At 37.2% G+C, this 18,766-nt stretch overlaps 3 protein-coding genes across 11 annotated transcripts; 2 read left to right on the top strand and 1 right to left on the bottom strand.

Moving 5' to 3' along the window:
- The first annotated feature begins 232 nt into the window (after positions 1-232).
- LOC113712562 (vacuolar lysine transporter YPQ1-like) lies at positions 233-3,663 on the top strand. Of its 4 annotated transcripts, none has more exons than XM_027236044.2 (12): positions 233-490; positions 633-675; positions 1,256-1,282; positions 1,415-1,510; positions 1,933-2,045; positions 2,179-2,353; positions 2,451-2,543; positions 2,642-2,740; positions 2,878-2,898; positions 2,975-3,033; positions 3,165-3,255; positions 3,416-3,663. In XM_027236044.2, the coding sequence occupies exons 1-12, from the start codon at positions 258-260 to the stop codon at positions 3,512-3,514; spliced, it is 1,149 nt and encodes a 382-aa protein (XP_027091845.2). In that variant the 5' UTR covers positions 233-257; the 3' UTR covers positions 3,515-3,663. The 4 variants fall into 4 exon arrangements, with proteins under 4 accessions (XP_027091845.2, XP_071923733.1, XP_071923735.1 ...); XM_072067632.1 differs by having other exon boundaries at positions 582-675; XM_072067634.1 differs by lacking the exon at positions 1,256-1,282.
- A 141-nt stretch (positions 3,664-3,804) lies between these two features.
- LOC113711640 (uncharacterized) lies at positions 3,805-9,738 on the top strand. 6 transcript variants are annotated; one of them, XM_027234802.2, is made up of 6 exons: positions 3,805-7,537; positions 7,679-7,764; positions 8,041-8,117; positions 8,461-8,610; positions 8,709-8,867; positions 9,280-9,738. In XM_027234802.2, exons 1-2 carry the CDS (start codon positions 4,804-4,806, stop codon positions 7,699-7,701), a joined length of 2,757 nt encoding a protein of 918 aa, XP_027090603.2. In that variant the 5' UTR covers positions 3,805-4,803; the 3' UTR covers positions 7,702-7,764; positions 8,041-8,117; positions 8,461-8,610; positions 8,709-8,867; positions 9,280-9,738. The 6 variants fall into 6 exon arrangements, with proteins under 6 accessions (XP_027090603.2, XP_071923732.1, XP_027090604.2 ...); XM_072067631.1 differs by having other exon boundaries at positions 8,709-9,094; positions 9,280-9,703; XM_027234803.2 differs by having other exon boundaries at positions 7,679-7,759; positions 8,709-9,738.
- Positions 9,739-16,395: 6,657 nt separating this feature from the next.
- On the bottom strand, positions 16,396-18,179 carry LOC113711862 (probable galacturonosyltransferase-like 1). Its single transcript, XM_027235091.2, has one exon. The coding sequence runs from the start codon at positions 18,061-18,063 to the stop codon at positions 16,882-16,884; it is 1,182 nt and encodes a 393-aa protein (XP_027090892.1). The 5' UTR covers positions 18,064-18,179; the 3' UTR covers positions 16,396-16,881.
- Positions 18,180-18,766: the final 587 nt, after the last annotated feature.

Below are 18,766 nucleotides of genomic sequence, written 5' to 3'. Positions count from 1 at the left end.
AATAAAATTGGGAAAATATGAAGCAATCCAATGCATTCGAATGCAGCACTAAAAGAAACAGAAATGATGTCATCGCAAGTATCACAAATTTTAGGGAGGTAAGTGTAATTGTGGGTTTGGTCCTTTTAATTTGGGGGTGTTTCTCCAAGGGTGTGGTTTTACTTGGGGTAACCAGCAATAATTGGCGCGTGATACATCGTGCCCCGGCTAGTATAAATTTGCATGAGCTTCTGTCGATCATCCTAGACAGAAACAAAATGAAGCCCTTAAAACTCTCTTACTGCTCAGTGGGGCAAAAACCATGTGTTAGATGGGTGGCGAAATACTTCAAGGACTGTCTCTGCAACCTCAAGGATGAAATCTCATTTGCTTTCGGAATAGCAAGTCTGGTCTGTTGGGCTGTAGCTGAAATTCCTCAGATCATCACCAACTTCAAGAGCAAATCTGCCGATGGGGTCTCCCTTGCATTTATCTCCACTTGGATTGTCGGGTACTTGCTTGTCCACTCCACGGTTACATGCAACACAACAATTAATTAGTACCTCTCTCCTGATTATATGCCATAATTTATCCTCGTACAGAAATTTGGTTAAAGCTTGCAAATCTGATGTACTGAAAAATCTTATATGCAGCGACGTGTTCAACCTCGTCGGTTGCATTCTGGAGCCAGCCACGGTACAGGGCTATGCACTATCTTTCTTTTGGTTTTTCTTTTATCTGTTTAAAACATTTCTTGCTTCCCCCCAACTCGTCGTATGTTGTTATGGGTACACTGTACTTTTGTCCCAAAAAAAAAATTTTTTTTTTTTCCATAGTGGGAAAACAAAAGGTGGAGAAAGGAAAGAAGACAAGAGGACTAGTGGCCGGGGAATACCGGCAAAGTCTTGTCTTTGATGATTGCTATGATGGCCTTCAAGAAATTCTCTAGCTACTAGAGCTTAATTTGTCATTGTAGATTTTAATGAACTACCTCTTATGTTTTTACCTTTTTGAGGGAAAATCTATATATCTCTTCTGTTTAAATTAGTGTAAATTTTTGGTTGACATAAGTGGAGACCACAATTATAGCACGTGTTCCTAAAAGGATTGTTGAAGATATCATTTTTTTTTGTGAAGGACTGGCGATGTTACACTCTCACCAAAATTAGCTTGACATTCGTCTATATATACCTATAGCAATGTTTGTATCAATTTCATCTTTACCTAATTATGGGTATTATTTTCTCACCGGAAATTTTGTTCTTTTTTTCTGCAGTTACCTACCCAGTTTTACACGGCCGTGGTAAAACTAATCTTATTCTTGCCCTTGAACATTACCACTTTTGGGGATATAACTTGCAAAGATCTATATATGTCCCTCGAGCATATATGTTGGCAAGATATATCTTTAATCATCGGTTAATTTTCTTTGCAGTTGTACGCAGCAACGACAGTAGTACTGGCATTGCAATGTATATACTATGACCATATCATCCGGTTATGGAAGGGCCGAAAAACCAAAGTAAATAAGGTAGCAGATGAAAACTGTACGCACTTTAATGTTTTCTTCCATATATGCATGTCCTCAGAATTAGTTTTAAGCCAGAATTGAAATTTTGAAAAGAAAAAAAAAAACCCTTTTTCTATTTCAAGGCCAATTCATTCCCACCAACGAAACCAGAGACATGATAGATATATAGCACTGGATATTAGTATTTAGATGAAGTATAGTACATGAAAAAATACATCTTTTATATACTATCAATCAATCAGTCAATGTATACAGTAATATGTTTAGATGTACATCACGCATATAAAGTTTGGTATTCAAATTCATGCTAAAATGATGTGACATGCATGCATGTTATAAATCTATTGTATAACTTAACAATATAGGAAAAAATAATCAAAAAAAAAGAATTTTTAACAAAATGTATGAATCTTTCTTTCCAGGACTATAACGAGAGGAGTGCTTTAAAACAAAATCTACATGATCGAAGTAGTAGAGATAGAAGAAATGCTCCGATTGAGGTACCTCGTCCTCGTTGGAGGGACTTCCATTTCAGGTGAGATTAGCACACCCATTATATTATCTTCCTTCCTTCCTTATTTTTTTTTCTTTTTCTTTTTTTTTTTTTTTCGTTTTGACCACGGGGTAATTTTTCATTTTTCTCTTTGGGTTGCTTTGAATCTATATAGGTCAGCTAGGTCTTTGGCTGGGAGTGATACTCCTCCAATCCAGTCTTACATAAAGCCAAAGAGCGGTCCACCTGCCCTTGAGCACCAAAGCGAGTCCTCATCTGAAGACGAAGAAGCAATCCCACCAGAATTCTACCAAAGACCAGTCAGTCAACCTCGCCTCATTCCAGGGCCTGTGAGTTAATTTTGCAGAATGATTAATACTACTAGTAAATAGAAAAGTTTTTATCCAAAATTTAAGCAAATCGGTAATCATAATTTATCCTGTTCAGGCGGGATACGGGACATTTCTTGCGGCTTCTGCCTACATTCCAAGAGGAAGTAAGGCTTCCCAGCTGTACTTTGTTGGGAGGAGATTACTAGAGGTTTTTAACCGGCGTCTTTACAATTTTACGCAGTTTTTTTGGGTTTCTATGCATTGATCGAAGCAGAAACTTAGGGATGGAAAATTGTTGATGAACAGGAAAAATATGAACTTCACGGCAGAGCATATGGACAATGGCTTGGATGGCTGATGGCTGCCATATACATGGGCGGACGAATTCCCCAGATTTGGTTGAACGTCAGTCTTTTACTTAATTTCTTTACAAGTCTTCTGTGTTTTTTTTTTTTTTTTTTATTAAATTTATTTATATTTTTGGAACTCACCTTTATTTTTCTAACATTTTGTGTCCCTCCTCCATGCTGTTAATTGGCCAGATTAAAAGAGGAAGTGTGGAGGTAATATCTCTGCTTTGGGAAATACCTGGTGTTTCTAATCGTTCTTCTGTTGTACTCTAATCTCCTTTTGGTATAGGGCTTGAATCCTCTCATGTTCCTGTTTGCACTCATTGCTAATGCCACTTACGTGGGAAGGTTGGCTCCCTCCCTTTTTCATTCTCTCATTCCTCTCTAACCTCCTCCTTCGTACAATAAGCCAAAGAAATTAGAACTAGTTCTTTAAGGACATGAATTTGAAGAAGCTAACAATCAATTAACCAATGCAGCATCCTGGTGAGAAGCAGTGAATGGGAGAAGATACAACCAAACATGCCTTGGTTGCTTGATGCTGTGGTGTGCGTGGCGCTTGATCTTTTCGTATCCTACACTACTCTTATTTTATTTACTACTCCTACATATACTCAGTCCTTTTTTTAACTGTTGCTTCTTTGTTTTTTTTTTTTTCCGAATTTGGCCCTCTTTTCTTGGTTCATGGACATTTCAGTCGATAGATAGACCTTAATTTAACTTTGCACAGATCATCCTTCAATACATTTTCTACCGTTTTATCAAGCCGAAGAAGAGCCAGAGATCTGAAGAACACTATGAAGACTGTGGAACCAAGCTACAAACCTAAAGCGACATCTTGGCTTAGCTTAGAAGTACTTTGGGCCGTCCAATTGTCAATGCATTATTGTTGTATTCTATATATATATATATATATGTGTGTGTGTGTGTGTGTGTGTGATTGATTAATTGAAACTACGATAAACAAGTTGGCTTCAATCTCACCATTCCTGGTTACGCCCAAGTTGATGCAGAAACCTCCTTTCCACATCCCCATTTCATCTCTAATTGACTAACCCGCTCCAGCCACGTCTAAATGCCCTTTCGCTGCCCCGTCCACACTGACTTTGACCTACCTGGTAGGAGGTTAATTTGCTTCAACGACTCGTCATCCGCTCCTTCTCTCTAGTGCCTCTTGAGAGGCCTCGTTGCAAGTAGTCAAGCTGACACTTTGATCTTTGAATCATCTTCATTAACATTCCAAGCATTCCTCGCTGCCCATGCATGATAAACAGCTTGCTGAAATGGTTACTGCCAGCATGTTTCCTTATCCTTCCCCACCTCATTCTCTTTTAGGATTCCACCCAATCCACTCTGCCAATGATAAACTAACCTTCACTATTGACTTCCAAAATTTGGAAAAGCGGTTGAAAACACAACAAAATAACTTTTTCGAAATCATCAATTGAGAACAGGGCCTTAATCCCTACATAGGAGGGTAACATTTTGGGAGTCATTAAACTATTTCAACATAGTCAAACTTTTGGCCACTTATTTATTTTTAGTCCTGAACTGGCTCCTCAACGATAAAAAACTATCGAATGTAAACCTTCAATCCATTTTTATCAATCAATTGGATCCGTTTCTTAGATCCATTAGCTTTAATGGTGGTAATCGACTGAAGGATAAAATTTTGGTTTTTTTTTAATCTGTTGAGGGCATAATTTAAGATTTAAAATAATTGAGGGGCTCAAAGTTGATAATTGAAAAGCTTGTACAACAATTAGGCCGAAGCATCAAGCAATCAACCATGTGATCGGGCCCCGAATCCCTGTTTTGGGCCAACCGAATTTAAATTCAGTCGTGTTCAATGATCTCCAAAGTCCATCCATGGAGAGTTGCTTATTGTCGAGGCCCTATGCCCACGCGGAGCTGTCCCCTGCAAAGGGGCAAAATGGAAATGAGAAAGAAGAGTTGAAAGAAGGAGGGTATATATAGAGCAGGCGTGAAGGATCAGAAAGAAAAGAACCACGCGCCAAGTGTCTAATATTCGAAGCATCCAATATGAAATCTTTGCTCGACATATAAATTGATGGCTACTGCTGCGAAAACCAATTGACAACTGAGAGCAAAACTTCGATGATCCGTTGCCAATCAATTTGCAGCTTCACCCGTAGACTCCATACTCATCTTCCCCTCTGCCGCCGTCGCTCTTTTCACTCTTCTGCGACCCTCCTGAAATGGGCTTCCGGGGTAGAACCCTCCAACTTGACAACGCCCGAACTCACCAATCGGGTTTGCCGCCTTTTAGTTCTCGAACGCCATACAGACCTCAAGAACCTTTCTTTCCAATTCTCCCACGAACTCGTCGACGCTGTCCTCCAAAAACTGAAACTCAACCCCTCCGCCTGTCTTCACTTCTTCAGATTAGCTTCAAACCAGCCAAATTACAGACCCCATTTCAAGGCTTACTGTAAAATCGTTCACATTTTGTCCAAGGCCCGACTTTTTGACGAGACGAGGTCGTACTTGGATGAATTAATCGACCTCTCTAGAAATATAAGCTCGGTTTCATTGGTTTATGATGAATTAGTTCGGATTTATGGAGAATTTAAGTTCTCTCCGACGGTGTTTGATATGATTTTGAAAATTTATGCTAAAAAAGGATTGATTCAGAACGCACTGTATGTGTTTGATAATATGCCTAAGTGTGGGCGGTTACCGAGCTTACGTTCCTGCAATAGTTTGTTGAGTGGTTTGGTGAAAAATCATGACTTTCAAACTGTTTTTTGTGTATATGAGCAGATAGTTAGAATGGGGATTGTCCCGGATGTATATACGTGCAGTATAATGGTAAATGCTTATTGTAAGGATGGCAGGGTTTGCAAAGCGGTCGAGTTTTTGGAGGAAATGGAGAAAAAGATTGGGTTGGAGTTGAATTCAGTGATTTATCACAGTTTAATAAATGCGTTTGTGGAGGAGGGGGATTTGGAGAATGCGGAAGGAGTGTTGCGGTTGATGAGTGAACGGGGGATTGTGAAAAATGTGGTGACATATACATTGTTGATTAAGGGTTATTGCAAGCAAGGGAAGGTGGAGGAAGCAGAGAATGTGTTTCGAGTGATGAAGACGGAGGAGGGTGACAAAATGGCTGTAGATGAACAGGCATATGGGGTGTTGATTGATGGCTTTTGTCAAGTAGGGAAACTGGATGATGCTATTAGGATAAAGGAGGAAATGTTGAGTTTCGGATTGAAGATGAACATGTTTACTTGTAATTCATTGATAAATGGATATTGTAAACTTGGTCAAGTTAGTGAAGCTCATGGAATAGTCAGGAGCATGAGTGACTGGAAATTAAGACCTGATTCTTATACTTACACAACCCTAATGAATGGCTACTGGCAGGCAGGTCAAACACAGCAGGCATTAATTCTCTGTGACACAATGATTCGAGATGGTGTAGAACCTACAGTTGTTACGTATAGTGTTCTTTTGAAAGGTTTGTGCCAAAGTGGTGCTATTGATGATGCTTTGCGTCTTTGGGCTTTGATGCTTAAAAGGGGTGTTACTCCTGATGAAGTTTGCTATGGTGCTCTCTTGCATGGCCTCTTTAACAAGGGAATTTCTGAGAAGGCTTTGATGCTGTGGAAGCATGTTTTAGCGCAAGGCTTTGCCAAAAGTAGGATTCTTGTAAATACAATGATCAATGGATTGTGTAAAATGGGGAAAATAATTGAAGCGGAGCAGGTGTTTGACAGGATGAAAGAACTGGGATTTTCACCTGATGAAGTAACTTATAGGACTCTCAGTGATGGTTATGCTAAAACTGGAGATATTGAAAAAGTTTTTGAAATTTTGTATGTCATGGAAAGGGAAAGAATTGCGGCTTCCACTGAAATGTTTAACTCAATTATCAGTGGACTCTTTGGGGCAGGGAAATTTAGCCAAGTGCCAGATGTTCTCACTGAGATGCAGAACAGAGGATTAAAAGCAAACATCATCACATATGGAGCCCTCATCGCAGGTTGGTTCAGAGAAGGAATGCTGAAGAAAGCTCTAGATGCTTATTTCGAGATGAGAGCTAAGGGTATAGTTCCAAACACCATAATTTGTACCACAATTATCAGTGGATTGTACAGGCTTGGTATGAGAGGTGAAGCAAGCAAGGTATTGCTGAAAGTAATGGATTTACATAGTGCCCCAAGTCTTAAATATTTTTCTGACCAGCTCATGGTAAACTCTGACGATGGATCACAAGATTTAGAGAGAATTACAACGTCAATTGACAAAAGCACCAAAAGTTCCATTATTCCCAATAACTATTTGTATAATGTAGCTATTGCAGGTTTATGTAAATACGGCAGGGTTGATAATGCTGTGGAGGTAATTAATGATATGTCTGTGAGAGGTTTTATTCCAGATGAGTTCACATACACATCCCTGATTCATGGTGTGTCATTGTCTGGTGATGTCGATAGAGCATTTCAGTTACGGGATGAGATGCTGAAAAAGGGTCTCATCCCGACTATTGCTACATATAATGCTCTTATAAATGGCCTATGTAAATCTGGAAACCTTGATCGAGCAACAAAACTTTACAGCAAGCTTTGCTTGAAAGGTCCAGCCCCAAATCTCATTTCCTATAATACTTTGATTGATGGATACTGCAAAAGTGGTAATACTTCTGAAGCTTTGAAACTCAAAGAGACAATGATAGAAGAAGGGATTTCTCCTTCAGCCATTACCTACTCAACTTTGATCTATGGTCTACAAGCACAAGGTGATTCAGAAGAATCTGAGAAGCTCTTGGATCAAATGTTGGAGGCAGGTCTGGATCCAAGGTTTTCAAAATATGGCAGATTGGTCCAAGGTATACTTATTTAAATCACCTAAAGCTTCGGTAAACTTGAAGAGATTCAGTTCCTGATTTTTATCCTTAGTTTAGGTGCAGCCCTCCTTGTTTCCTTGTAGATTTCTTTGGTGCTTACATATTGTTATTTTTATTTTGCAGCAAAAGTTGCGTCAAGGGGTTAAGTTTTGGATGATGAAGCTATCTAGCATCTATGGCAGCGTGCTCATTTTCTGAAATAAAGTAAGGTAATTATCTGCTTGTACTCTCGATTTTGGTTTCCATCATTCAGTGGGAAGACCACCCATGTAACACACTTCGAATCAAAGCCTTCTATAACATTACTTATTCATACCTTTTTGCTTCTTTCTTTTCTCCTTACTTCACAAGTTGAGGGTCCATGTGGTCTGAAATGATTAACTAGTAAAGATCATACATAAAATTGTTAATTTCTTGGTTTTTCCTTCAATTAACAATTTGCTAATGGTAGAGGGCAATCCTCGTTCTTCCTGCTGTTTTTAAAGGGGATTGCTATTGCTGTTGCTGTGGTCATCTGATCAAGAAGTTCAGTCATACAGTTCACTCCTGTAGGCTATTTGAGGTAATTTGGGCTTCTTTTTCCTACTCGTATTTCTATCATAGTCTTGTCTGTAAGACCAAAATCATTTTCAAAAATCTTACTTGACATGGAATTTTTTAAACCTCTTTGCGGGTTCTTTTGGTTGCTTGTCCACCAACAAAATTCTTGTGTACTTATTATGTTTTGTATCTGTCACATCCTGTTGAACCTCATACTTTTAGGTAGTGTTTTGGATATTGAATTATTATGTGTCATATTTGATGCAAATGCAGTTATTGACATCTATACTATCACATTAGTATCTGCCTCAGTTTCTCAAATTGCTAACATTCCTGTTTGGTCCTCAATTTCCATGTCTGTGCAGCTCACTATTCTTTTGTGGAGTGCTGAGGTTCAGTTTTGACTTCAAAGCATGTATTTGAAGTAAGATAGTTATAAGGGGGGAAAAAAGGAAGATGGAATGAAAGCTTCCATACATGGCTATGTGCCCCATTCAAAGGCATTATACACTAAGGTCAAAAGCACTTCATAGTGACATCTTTACTTCCTTACTAAGATGCAATGGTTATGCTGTTGAGCTAAAGTTTTCAAATGATGTTGCCTTGCTTTCAGTTAGGCCTCCTCAGGTTACATGCTTAGCAGATAGCCCGTCTCCATCAGTGACGTGTGTTTGATGATCTCAGAAAAAGCGCCTTTCTTGGATGAGATGATCATTCTGCAAGAGCTTGAGAAAGGGTTCGATTTGAGATAGATATTGAGTGTGTTTGGATTGTAAGTTATTTGAAATATTTTTACTGTAGCACTTTTTGTGATGTGATGTATGTGAGATAAAAAGGTAATTGGAAAGATAAAAAGGTGTATTGAAAATTGTAATGGTGATGTCAGCAAATATATTTGGCCAAATAATTGGCTGTCCAAACACACTCATTGTCTCGCTACACACACTTGCAGCCATTTTTCCTAATATCAAACTTAACAATGGCAATTAGGACCTTCAGGTTTGTTCTCCTAATACAGTTACAACAGTCTGTTTAGTTCCTCTTTCAGCCATATTGTCCCATTCCTGTGTTTGATCTAGCCTTTGAAAAAATCAATCTTTAATTCCATTTTATTGGTTTAAAGGTAAGTGTTTTAGTCGGATGTTTAATCAAATCTTTTGCTCACATTTTGTTGATTTAAACAGAAGTGTTTCTACTGTGATTGTTCTGGGGATCCTTGCACGTTTGGATGAGAGAAATCGATCTGCCCTGCCATAAATTGCAGATGAAACTTCCCATGGTCCTAAACTACTTACTAGTCTTAGTTTGGTTAACTGCCCACGCCATGAAGCAGCAGCATTATCACCAAGTGCTTCAGGAAGGTAAAAATTACGGGTTACAAACAGGTTGAAGTCTGGTTTTACCGTGTGTGGATTTGTCCAAGATATTTTACTGTGGGGGTATCCACCCAATTTTCATCGTTTACATTGGAAGTGTTTAGTTTAGGTTACTCGTACTTTGTCAAAGAAAAATATTTTATAAGCTAGTTTCATTGCGCATTTGACAAACTGAAAAGTGTTCTATTGCCTATTCGATCTCAGGACCCTACTGAGCTTGCATTAGACTGAACTTGGCTCTATTAAGTTTGATTTGATTGATTCTTATCCTCTTTCTTATACTACTAATCTCTTATTTGTTTGTATTTACTTGCTCCGTTCTATGACTTGGCTAATGCTTCTCTAAAAACTCAGTGCAATCAAATTGGCCGATCTTCCAGACAAAAGAAAAGGACGTATTCCATAGTCGGGCTTCCTCCATCTGTTGGCTAATTCTACCCAAAATCATTATTACACACAAATCAGCTTTTTGGTTGACCGTGTTCTCACGTATCATAGCTTAGGCTTCTCGAAGCCAAGTTTCTTTCTATATCTTAGATGGTCTATTATCCAGACGTGTTGGTTGACTTTCACTTTTCCTTGAAATGTTCAGGGCCTCGCTGCGCTGAGATTTCCAAGCAAACGAGTGCCGAACTCTCAAAAACTTCCCGTCATGGAGTCGGAAGCATGCATGAATCAGCTCCAAACAAAACCCGGAACAAGAATAGTTGTTTTTCGGGTGTTTTCAAAAATTTCTGAAATGTTTTTTCAAAGAATCCCTCCAAACAGCATTGTGCAATTTCATCTGTTTCAAGGCATTCATATCCCTTCGTTTCTACTTTCTAGGCATACATTATCAGAACTATATCATCGAATTGTACGGGCATTTTAAAATTTACATGTTCAACTCTGTTCTGGTTTTCTTTACCTCCAAAAAAAAAAAAAAAAAAAAAAAAGAAATACGAAACAGACTAATCTGCCTTTTGTTTTAAGAAATTGTTTTCTCAAGTTACTTTTCAGGTTTTGGAATTCAGCTTTTAGACGTCCGACAGAAGCATCCTCGGAAAAGAACTCAAAAAGGTTGTTGGGATTAGAAAAATGGGAACTTATGCGTTTAAGCGCGTATAATTAGCCAGTGGTTTGATCAGTATATGGAATTAATTAAAACCTTTCCTTTTTTTAAGTCTTTTAATATGAATACGAGTAAAACCTATAATGGTAGAATCAGTACGTACAAATCACAACTCCAGTTCATTACAAGTAATAGAGGAAAATTAAGAGATAAAAAATAATCATGACTGTCCAGAAAACTAGTCCAGTGATTAAGGTTGAAACCTTAAGATTTAGAGATTTTGTATGACAAATTGAGATTTAGAGATTTTGAATTTAAGTCTCTCTTCTTCCTCATTGCTTCTTAAGAAGCTGCCACCCTTTCCTTGTTGAAAATTTTTTTTTTAAAAAAAAAAAAAAAGAAAAAAGAAAAGCAATCGTGGTCCTATCTTTAATTTAAATGGTGGATAAATGACTTGAAAGCAACTATTTAGGAAAAATCAACACACATAATTTGTTTTTTCTTGCAGACGAAATTTCCCTGGTGCAAGAATTTCAAGGAAAAGACGCTTTTAGATTGCTGCGGGGCGGACCACAAGAATTTGTGAGAAGACCTTTGCAATTTATTTACTCTCATTCTTTATTAGCAATTTGACAAGGCAAACCAAACCTGGCCCTATACTACGCCTCTGCTCGAGGACATTGTAAAATCTTCCATTTGATGACTTCTCTAGATTATTTTTTTTGTTTTACTTACTTAAGCTTCAGCCGACAGCATATTAAGACTTACACATGTTAATCACCCTGACAATTAACTAAGTCAACAGAATTTCTGGCAGTATTATTTATTTAAAATCTATAAGGAAAGTACCTTGGAAAGACGCGGCCGAGTAACTTATTTACTACTCCCTCCGTCCCACTTTGATAGTCCTGTTTTCTTTTTTTGTCTGTCCCAAATTGCAGTCCACTTTCCAATTGAAGAATGTAGTTGTATTTTCATTTTCCTAAAATACCCTTATTCAATACAAGTTGTTGTTGCTATAAACCTACCCCATTTAATGAGTTGATTCTTTTTTTACCATCAATTCAAGTTTCTATAAAGTTGTACTCTATTTAATGTGAGGGTATTTTAGGAAAATAGCAATTTAAATTTATTTTTCCAACAAAGTTAACTACTTTTTCTTAAACTGTGTGAAAAAAGAAACAAGACTATCAAAGTGGGACGGAGGGAGTAGTAGTTTCTTTGTAAGTTAAAGCCATCCCACTAGTGGTCGTTTGGAAAGCCTTTTTTTTTTTGTTTTAAAAAAAATTTTACTTTTTTTATGAATATATTTTTTAATCAAAATTTTATCCCTCATACATCAAATCAATACAATATATTATTCGACAAAAACTCCAGGAAATAGCAAAATGGAAAAGAAAAACATAAAACGGAAATTGTTGGAGTGACAGAGATTTTAACCTAAGCCTACTTGAAGAGATCTAGCTAATGGGGTTCCTTTTTTTTTTTTTATTAAATTTTGACTAGTAGATCTTGTGTTGGAGTCAAAACGGCATTCGTAAGTCATCCCTAATTAATTGCAAGAAGTATGTTAATTAATTTTGAAGTGTCCAACGGATTAAAAAATAAAAAGAACATGGAAAGAAATTCGAGGAACGTGTATGAGTTTACTTTCACATTCATAGATTTGGAAGGGCGTGCGCTTCTGTAGCTTTTGGTTTGAATATACAACAGAATGTACAAGCAAAAGTTTCTCGGCAACAAAGAAGTACACAGTTTACAACAGAGTTAGAGATGCATTTGGGGAAAAAATAAAAATTACCAGTTAATCAAAATATCTACTCAATTAAGGAGAGTAGATTGAGTTAATGTCCAGTTGAGATCTATGTATACTGAAAAATGTTTTTAGAGCTCTTATGTTACTGAACTACTTTCAGTGCTTTTAGAAATCACATAGCTAACCACGGTTTTTTTTTTTTTTTTTTGATAAATGAGAGATTTTAAATTCAAGATTTTCTAATTACAATCCCTCCCCCTCCGACCTCACCCTCCAACCCTTCCCCCACATAGCTAGCTAACCAAGATGTTTTATTTCACACTACTTTGTAATTGTATGCGCATCCTTGAGAGAAACGCACCAGATTTCAAAAGAGGATTTTATGTTACTTCGTAATTATATATACATTCCTTGGGTGACAGGCACCGGATCTCATATCTCAGAAATGCACTTGATTTTGTCATAAATATAATATACCTGGTATTTCATCATTCCTTCAAGTTTGGAGTAAAAGCAAAAGTAAAAATGGTGGATTTGGAGCAACAGCTTAGATCCCATTGTGTAAGGCGTTTTGTTTTCAAAGTCAGTCGAAATGATGACAAGAAAATCTTGGGAGGCAAATTAAAATCTTGAAAGGTAGCACAACATCAACATCATGAGCTTGGCCACAGTAAGTTCAGGTGTAAGGAACTTGAAAATTAAGTACGTATTATGCTAATAATGAATCATTCTAATTACAATAAGCTTGGTTGTTGCTTCCCAAAAAAAAAAAATTAAAAACAAAGGGAAAAAGAACCTGGCTGACTGTATCTAGTTGTCTCAAGAATGAATGAACGAAGAAAGAGCTTGCAAAGCAAAAGCTAAAAAGGAGCTGATGATAAGAATCACTGGACGAAGCATTTGAATTATGTGTGTCTCGGAAAAAAAAAAAAAGGCCTTTTGGCTTTTTAGTGTGACTTCTTCATTGATTTGACCATTATTTACCACCTACTAACACTACTTTGTGTGTGTATTATTCGACGCATGTTTTGTTTTAGATTTTACGTATATAAAAAGTTACTACAAAAGTTGGCAAACAAAACCCTTTTTCTTTTGTTTCTGTTTTTTTCTTTCTTCATTTACGTTTTCCTTCTGTAGAATTACTGCTGACTGTATGCATGAAGGGGGTCAGTTACGCTACATTTATACACAAGCAAGGTGGTGAAAGTAAAACTGGAAGAGAATTTTTATCATACAAATCCTGAACACATTACTGATAGAAACTGCTGACTAGAACTCTTATTTGTCAGTCAGTAGTAAATAGTAATTCGTTTTTTTAGGGATAAATATACTGAATTTTATTCTAACCCAACTAAAGAAGAAAGTAATCACAGAGTTACTAAAAATTATTCAAACGTAAGGCAGAGGGAGAAGAGAAAATCACCCAAAGGACGTTTCATCGTGTCATTTACCAACAAACGTTTAAATGTAATAATAATAATTAGTTGTCAATACAAGTTTCTCTTTGGATGGGAGTGTTTTTCAAAAACAATAAAAATTTTAAAAAAATACTCTAAAAGGTAATTTAAAAATTATTTTAAATTTTTAAAAAATATCTCAAAATATATTCTAAAAATCCTTCTACTTTTAAATATTTTCTAAAAATATCCCAAAATAAAATCTTAAAACTCTGCTACAACAAAATCTCCCTAAAAAACAGCTAATTCAGACGAATAATAGGAAAATTCTCAAGGAAGGTCCTTAAAACAGCTCCATCTTACCAAAATTATGTAGCTGCATGTCCAAAATTATAGTACAACTACTCTATTACTATAATTTATACCTCCGAATTTTCCGGATGCAAAACCAGCCAGATGATAAGCTCGAAGGCTTATACAACCAAACGACGAAAAGACTTCTACCCAGATTCATTGCCTGCGGTCCGGCAATGAACTCCGTGTGGGGAATAGAACCGACAGGGCCCCAGCACCAATGACTTTCCTTAAAGCACTGCAAACATGAATATTTATGGATCGGACGACTGTATACGATAATCATTTGTCTGTACAGTATCAATTGCATTTGTTATTTTAGGTGCACAGGAGAAGAAGTAAGTGGGTGTAAATTTTAAAACGTCGAGAGATTTCACTCTCAGTGAAATGGTCAAAACCTCAGGAAAGGTAATTAATGTTGGTCACTGGGAATTCGAAGAGGGCATGGATCCTTCTTTGCTCCTTCCTCGCGCCACCGACAGGCTCCTGGCGGTCGCGTTTTTCCCTCGTTTTGGACACTACAGCTCCTATGAGTATGCATCGCTTTCCCATTTGGTGTACGGTAGCCGATTTTCTGGACAGAGGCGGAGTCAATCAATCCGAATGGACAATTCGTTCGGTGTACTATCAAACTAGGTGGACGTGTGGAAGTAGCAATTAAGATGACTTTGAAATTGTTACGCAACTCATTTTTGTACCATCAAATTTAATGCACTACAACTAGTCTATCATTTGCTTATTTTGTCTTGGAATGAAAAATGTCATGGAGCTAGTCAGTCTAGTTGTGTTTATTTTGCCTAATAAGTAGAATGTACTAATTGTTTTGATTATTTTCGTTTCCATATTTATCAGATTTCCAAGGTGTTGCCAATCTTTGAAAATCCAGCGTACCTTTGTGTTTGGATAGGAGATTATTTGGGATACTTAAAAAAAAAAAAAAAATAGTGTAGCACTTTTTTTAATATAATGTATATGAAAATAAAAAAATAATTAAAAAATATGTTGATGATGCAATTAAATTAATATATGTAAATAAGGTACGATCCAAACACAAAACTGTAACAATAATGCATCTAGACTAGTGGATGGAAGTTGAATAGTCGATGTGCAATATTTAGACTAGCGTATGGCCTTCCTCATCGAATAAAATGAATTACTAATTATGCTAAAAAGGAAGAGATGTAGGCTTTTATTCCCGTGGAAATACAAGAGATCTACAAGATTGGCTCAAAGGCAAACAAATAATTGAATAGGGTTTTTCTTTTTCTTTTTTTTTTTTTTATTGAGATGGAACAGAGGGTTACTACGTGATTTAGCGTCAAAGTGACGACTTTGGATAAAAGAAGAAAAGTGGAGGACAACAACGTCTAGCCTGGGATGGCCCCGTTTGGCAAGTGAGTTTTTTAGGTGTTTGTCTAAAATATTACTGTAGCTTACTGTAGATGTTTTTAAAAAAAATTTTAAAGTGTGTAAATTTTTGAATATTTTGAAGTGTATATTTTAAAATTTTTGAGAAGTTTTTTGAGATTAATGTAACTAATAAAGTATTTAAAAAACTTGTAGCAGACAAACTTAGCAAAAAACTTGTCTGCCAAACGAGGCCCTAGTTCAATAATGAAATTATTGGAATACCCGGGGATACGATTTTGCTGCAATTGGCTCAAATCCTTAGCAACTAGTAATACATTAGTACAAATATAAAACTGTGGTGTTCTCTCTTCATTTATTTATTTTTTTCAATGGAGAGGCAACAATGCCTTAGCTGGCAAAACACTGACACAATCTGCAGCAAGATCCTATTTTAAGTTACAAGGATGGAATTAAATTGAATAGAAAACAAAAAAAAAAAAAAAAGAGAGAAAGATGAAAGACTTTGAAACGGCTGGTCTTCCTCTTCCATATATTTTAGTCAAATCCTATGCGCTGTTAAGTGATCCTACATGTAATCTTCCTTCTGAAGTCATCTCATACCTTTGGAAGGATGTTTGGTGGCAATTAACTATTACGAAAAAGCGAATTGAAAGAAAGATATCTGCTGTTAAATAGTAGTTTCAGCTCCAGCTTTGCATTCCTGGAGAGACAGTATACATACTGCTTCTTCTAATTCAACACCCCAAAAAAATATATATATATCTTTGCAAGATACAGGACAAATTTACTTACTTTCTTCCTTTCCTTTTTTTTGGTAAAACTAGATGAATTTACTATTAGATAAAAAAAAAAAAAAATCGGATCCATACTGTAATTAATTGCTTAATCCTCAACATAATGCTCTAGTAGGCTTTCACAATTCTAAGCGAGTTAAAACGATTCATCTCCGTCCGTCTACATTTCAGCCAAAAAAAAAAAAAAAGAAAAGAAAAAAATTCAAATGAAGTCATGTTCTTTCTTTCATAAGTAATCTCCGTAGTGTACATTTGATCGCTTGCGAGATTCATCACAGCAATATTATTAATACGAAAGTTGATGCAGAAGAAATCAAAATTACTACCACCAAAAAGTGAAAAGAGTTCTACCATCTTTTTCAATTCCCATCTTCATTAGTAGACTAGTATTATTCCAACAAACAAATTGAATTTCAACCTGCGTCTTTAAATTTGATGAGCGGCGAGGACCTGAAAAAATTTACAGACCCAAAAAGGAAAAGGAAAAGCAAAAACGGCCCCCGAACCATGCATCCTTCCTATCTACAGTATTTTAATTGATGAAGCATCGACAAGATGGTACAGTATCGTATTTCCCAGATGAACTCGATCATCAGCAAAAGCCTGTACACTTGCAGCCATTTATGTTCAGCTTCTCGCTTTCCTTGCAATGGCTTCTACTTTAAGTCACAATTTTGACACTTTCTGTCAAGAATCAAATGCGAATGGAGTCTTTAACAGATCATAAGGTGCCCAGAGAGCATCCAAGGGACACGGCCGGTTGGCATCCAATCTTGCCCAAGGCTTGCCTTTACCACTCCAATGCAACAAACTCACCGGACCCGGATGCAAATCCCTGCAAAGCCCTCGAAAGTTATCACCTCCTAGACCATGCTGATTCCATCTATGATCAACCGGAGCTATATTTCCAGCAAAAACAAGCAAAAAGGGAGGCAAAGATCCCAATTCATATATCCTCATCCTTTTTTGCAGTTCCATCCATTCTTCAATCTTGGTTGTGTAATCCCCCGCTCTCCACCGATCAAGATCAATCACCATTACTCCTGTATTAAAGTAGCAGGCTTTCCTGTTGGCAAATGTTAAAGAAAGAGAAGGGTTGGACCAGAAAGTTGGGGTGAAATATGAGGTGAAGTTAGCATTGCAATATTCAGGAGCTGCCAAGACCTTATCATCACCTAATGGGATTGACGCCAATTTAGCAATGTCATCGACCAGGACTAAGTCCGAGTCCAAGTACACAACTTTCCGGACGCAAAGGGGTAAAAGATTAGCTAAATAACTTCTTGCATAGTTAAGAGGGCAGTCGAGAGCCGAACGGATGGATGTAGAGATTAGCCCGGCCACGGCCGCGTCGGCGAAACGGTAGACTTGGAACTTGAGGTAAGGGAAAGAGGAAGCAACGGTGGTGCTTAGAAGAGATGCATTGGATGAGGCAGAGGTGACAAAGTGGAAGATGACGTTCTGCGGACAAGACGAGTGTTGGAGGATGGAAAGGATGGCGGCCAGTGAGCCGCGGATGTAGGCGGCGTCTAAGGTCATGGCCACATGGACAGCATCATCGGAGCAGATGAAATTATGGTCTTCAACAACATCACCGTCATCATCATCGCCATCGCTGGCCGAGGCGGAATCTTCATCATTGCTATTATTATTAATATTATTGTCAATGCTGATGATGTCGGTGGCATCTAACTCGTCACTACTGATGATTGAAGGACACTCTGGCGAGTTGTAGAACTCGGGGGCTTCCCTGAATCGTTGTGGAATTGATGAAGGTGGAGAAGAAGTTGAAGGAGTAATACTACTAGTACTGGGAAAAGATACGCAAAGAAGGAAGAGAAGGAATATTGCGAGTTGTTGAGGCTTCATTTGGGAGTTAGATGGATTAGGAAATGAGAGGGGGGTAGGGGGGCCAAACTCCAAAGAGAAGAGAAATGGATTTAAGCGGAACAAGGCAAGAGAAGGGGGACTAATGAGGTTGAGGGTTTGGATTATTTTTGAAGAATAGTTAGAGTTGAGGGACACGGTTTTGTAATTGGTTGCCATAAAAAATAAAAAATAAAAAAAAGGAAGGGAACAAGGCTGGATGGCAGACCGGGTGGCAGGGCAGGATGCAGAGTCCGAAGAACTTGAACTAATATTAGCTAAGTCAAAGATTTTCAGAGGCTGGGTTCAGACTGGGTTCCCACCCTATACTCGAAGACTTTTCTACTTTTCTTTAGTTAATTCTAAATACGCCTTTTTTGCATGGAGGTGCTAGCAGTTTTACTCGTTCATTTTACTCCCTCCGTTCCACTTTGATAGTCCTGTTTCTTTTTTCACACAATTTAAAAAAAGTAGTTAATTTTATTGGAAAAGTAAATTTAGATTGCTATTTTCTTAAAATACCCTCACATTAAATATGGTACAACTTTATGGGAACTTGAATTGAAGGTAAAACAAGAATCAATTCTCATTAAATAGGGTAGATTTATAGTAACAACAACTTACATTGAATAAGGGTATTTTAGAAAAATTAAAATACAACTACATTCTTCAATTGAAAAATGGGCTATAATTTGGGACAGATGAA

The sequence above is a fragment of the Coffea arabica genome, chromosome 10e (genome assembly GCF_036785885.1).
Source record: "Coffea arabica cultivar ET-39 chromosome 10e, Coffea Arabica ET-39 HiFi, whole genome shotgun sequence".
Classification (NCBI taxonomy): domain Eukaryota; kingdom Viridiplantae; phylum Streptophyta; class Magnoliopsida; order Gentianales; family Rubiaceae; genus Coffea; species Coffea arabica.
This window is presented reverse-complemented; position numbering and strand designations above follow the sequence as displayed.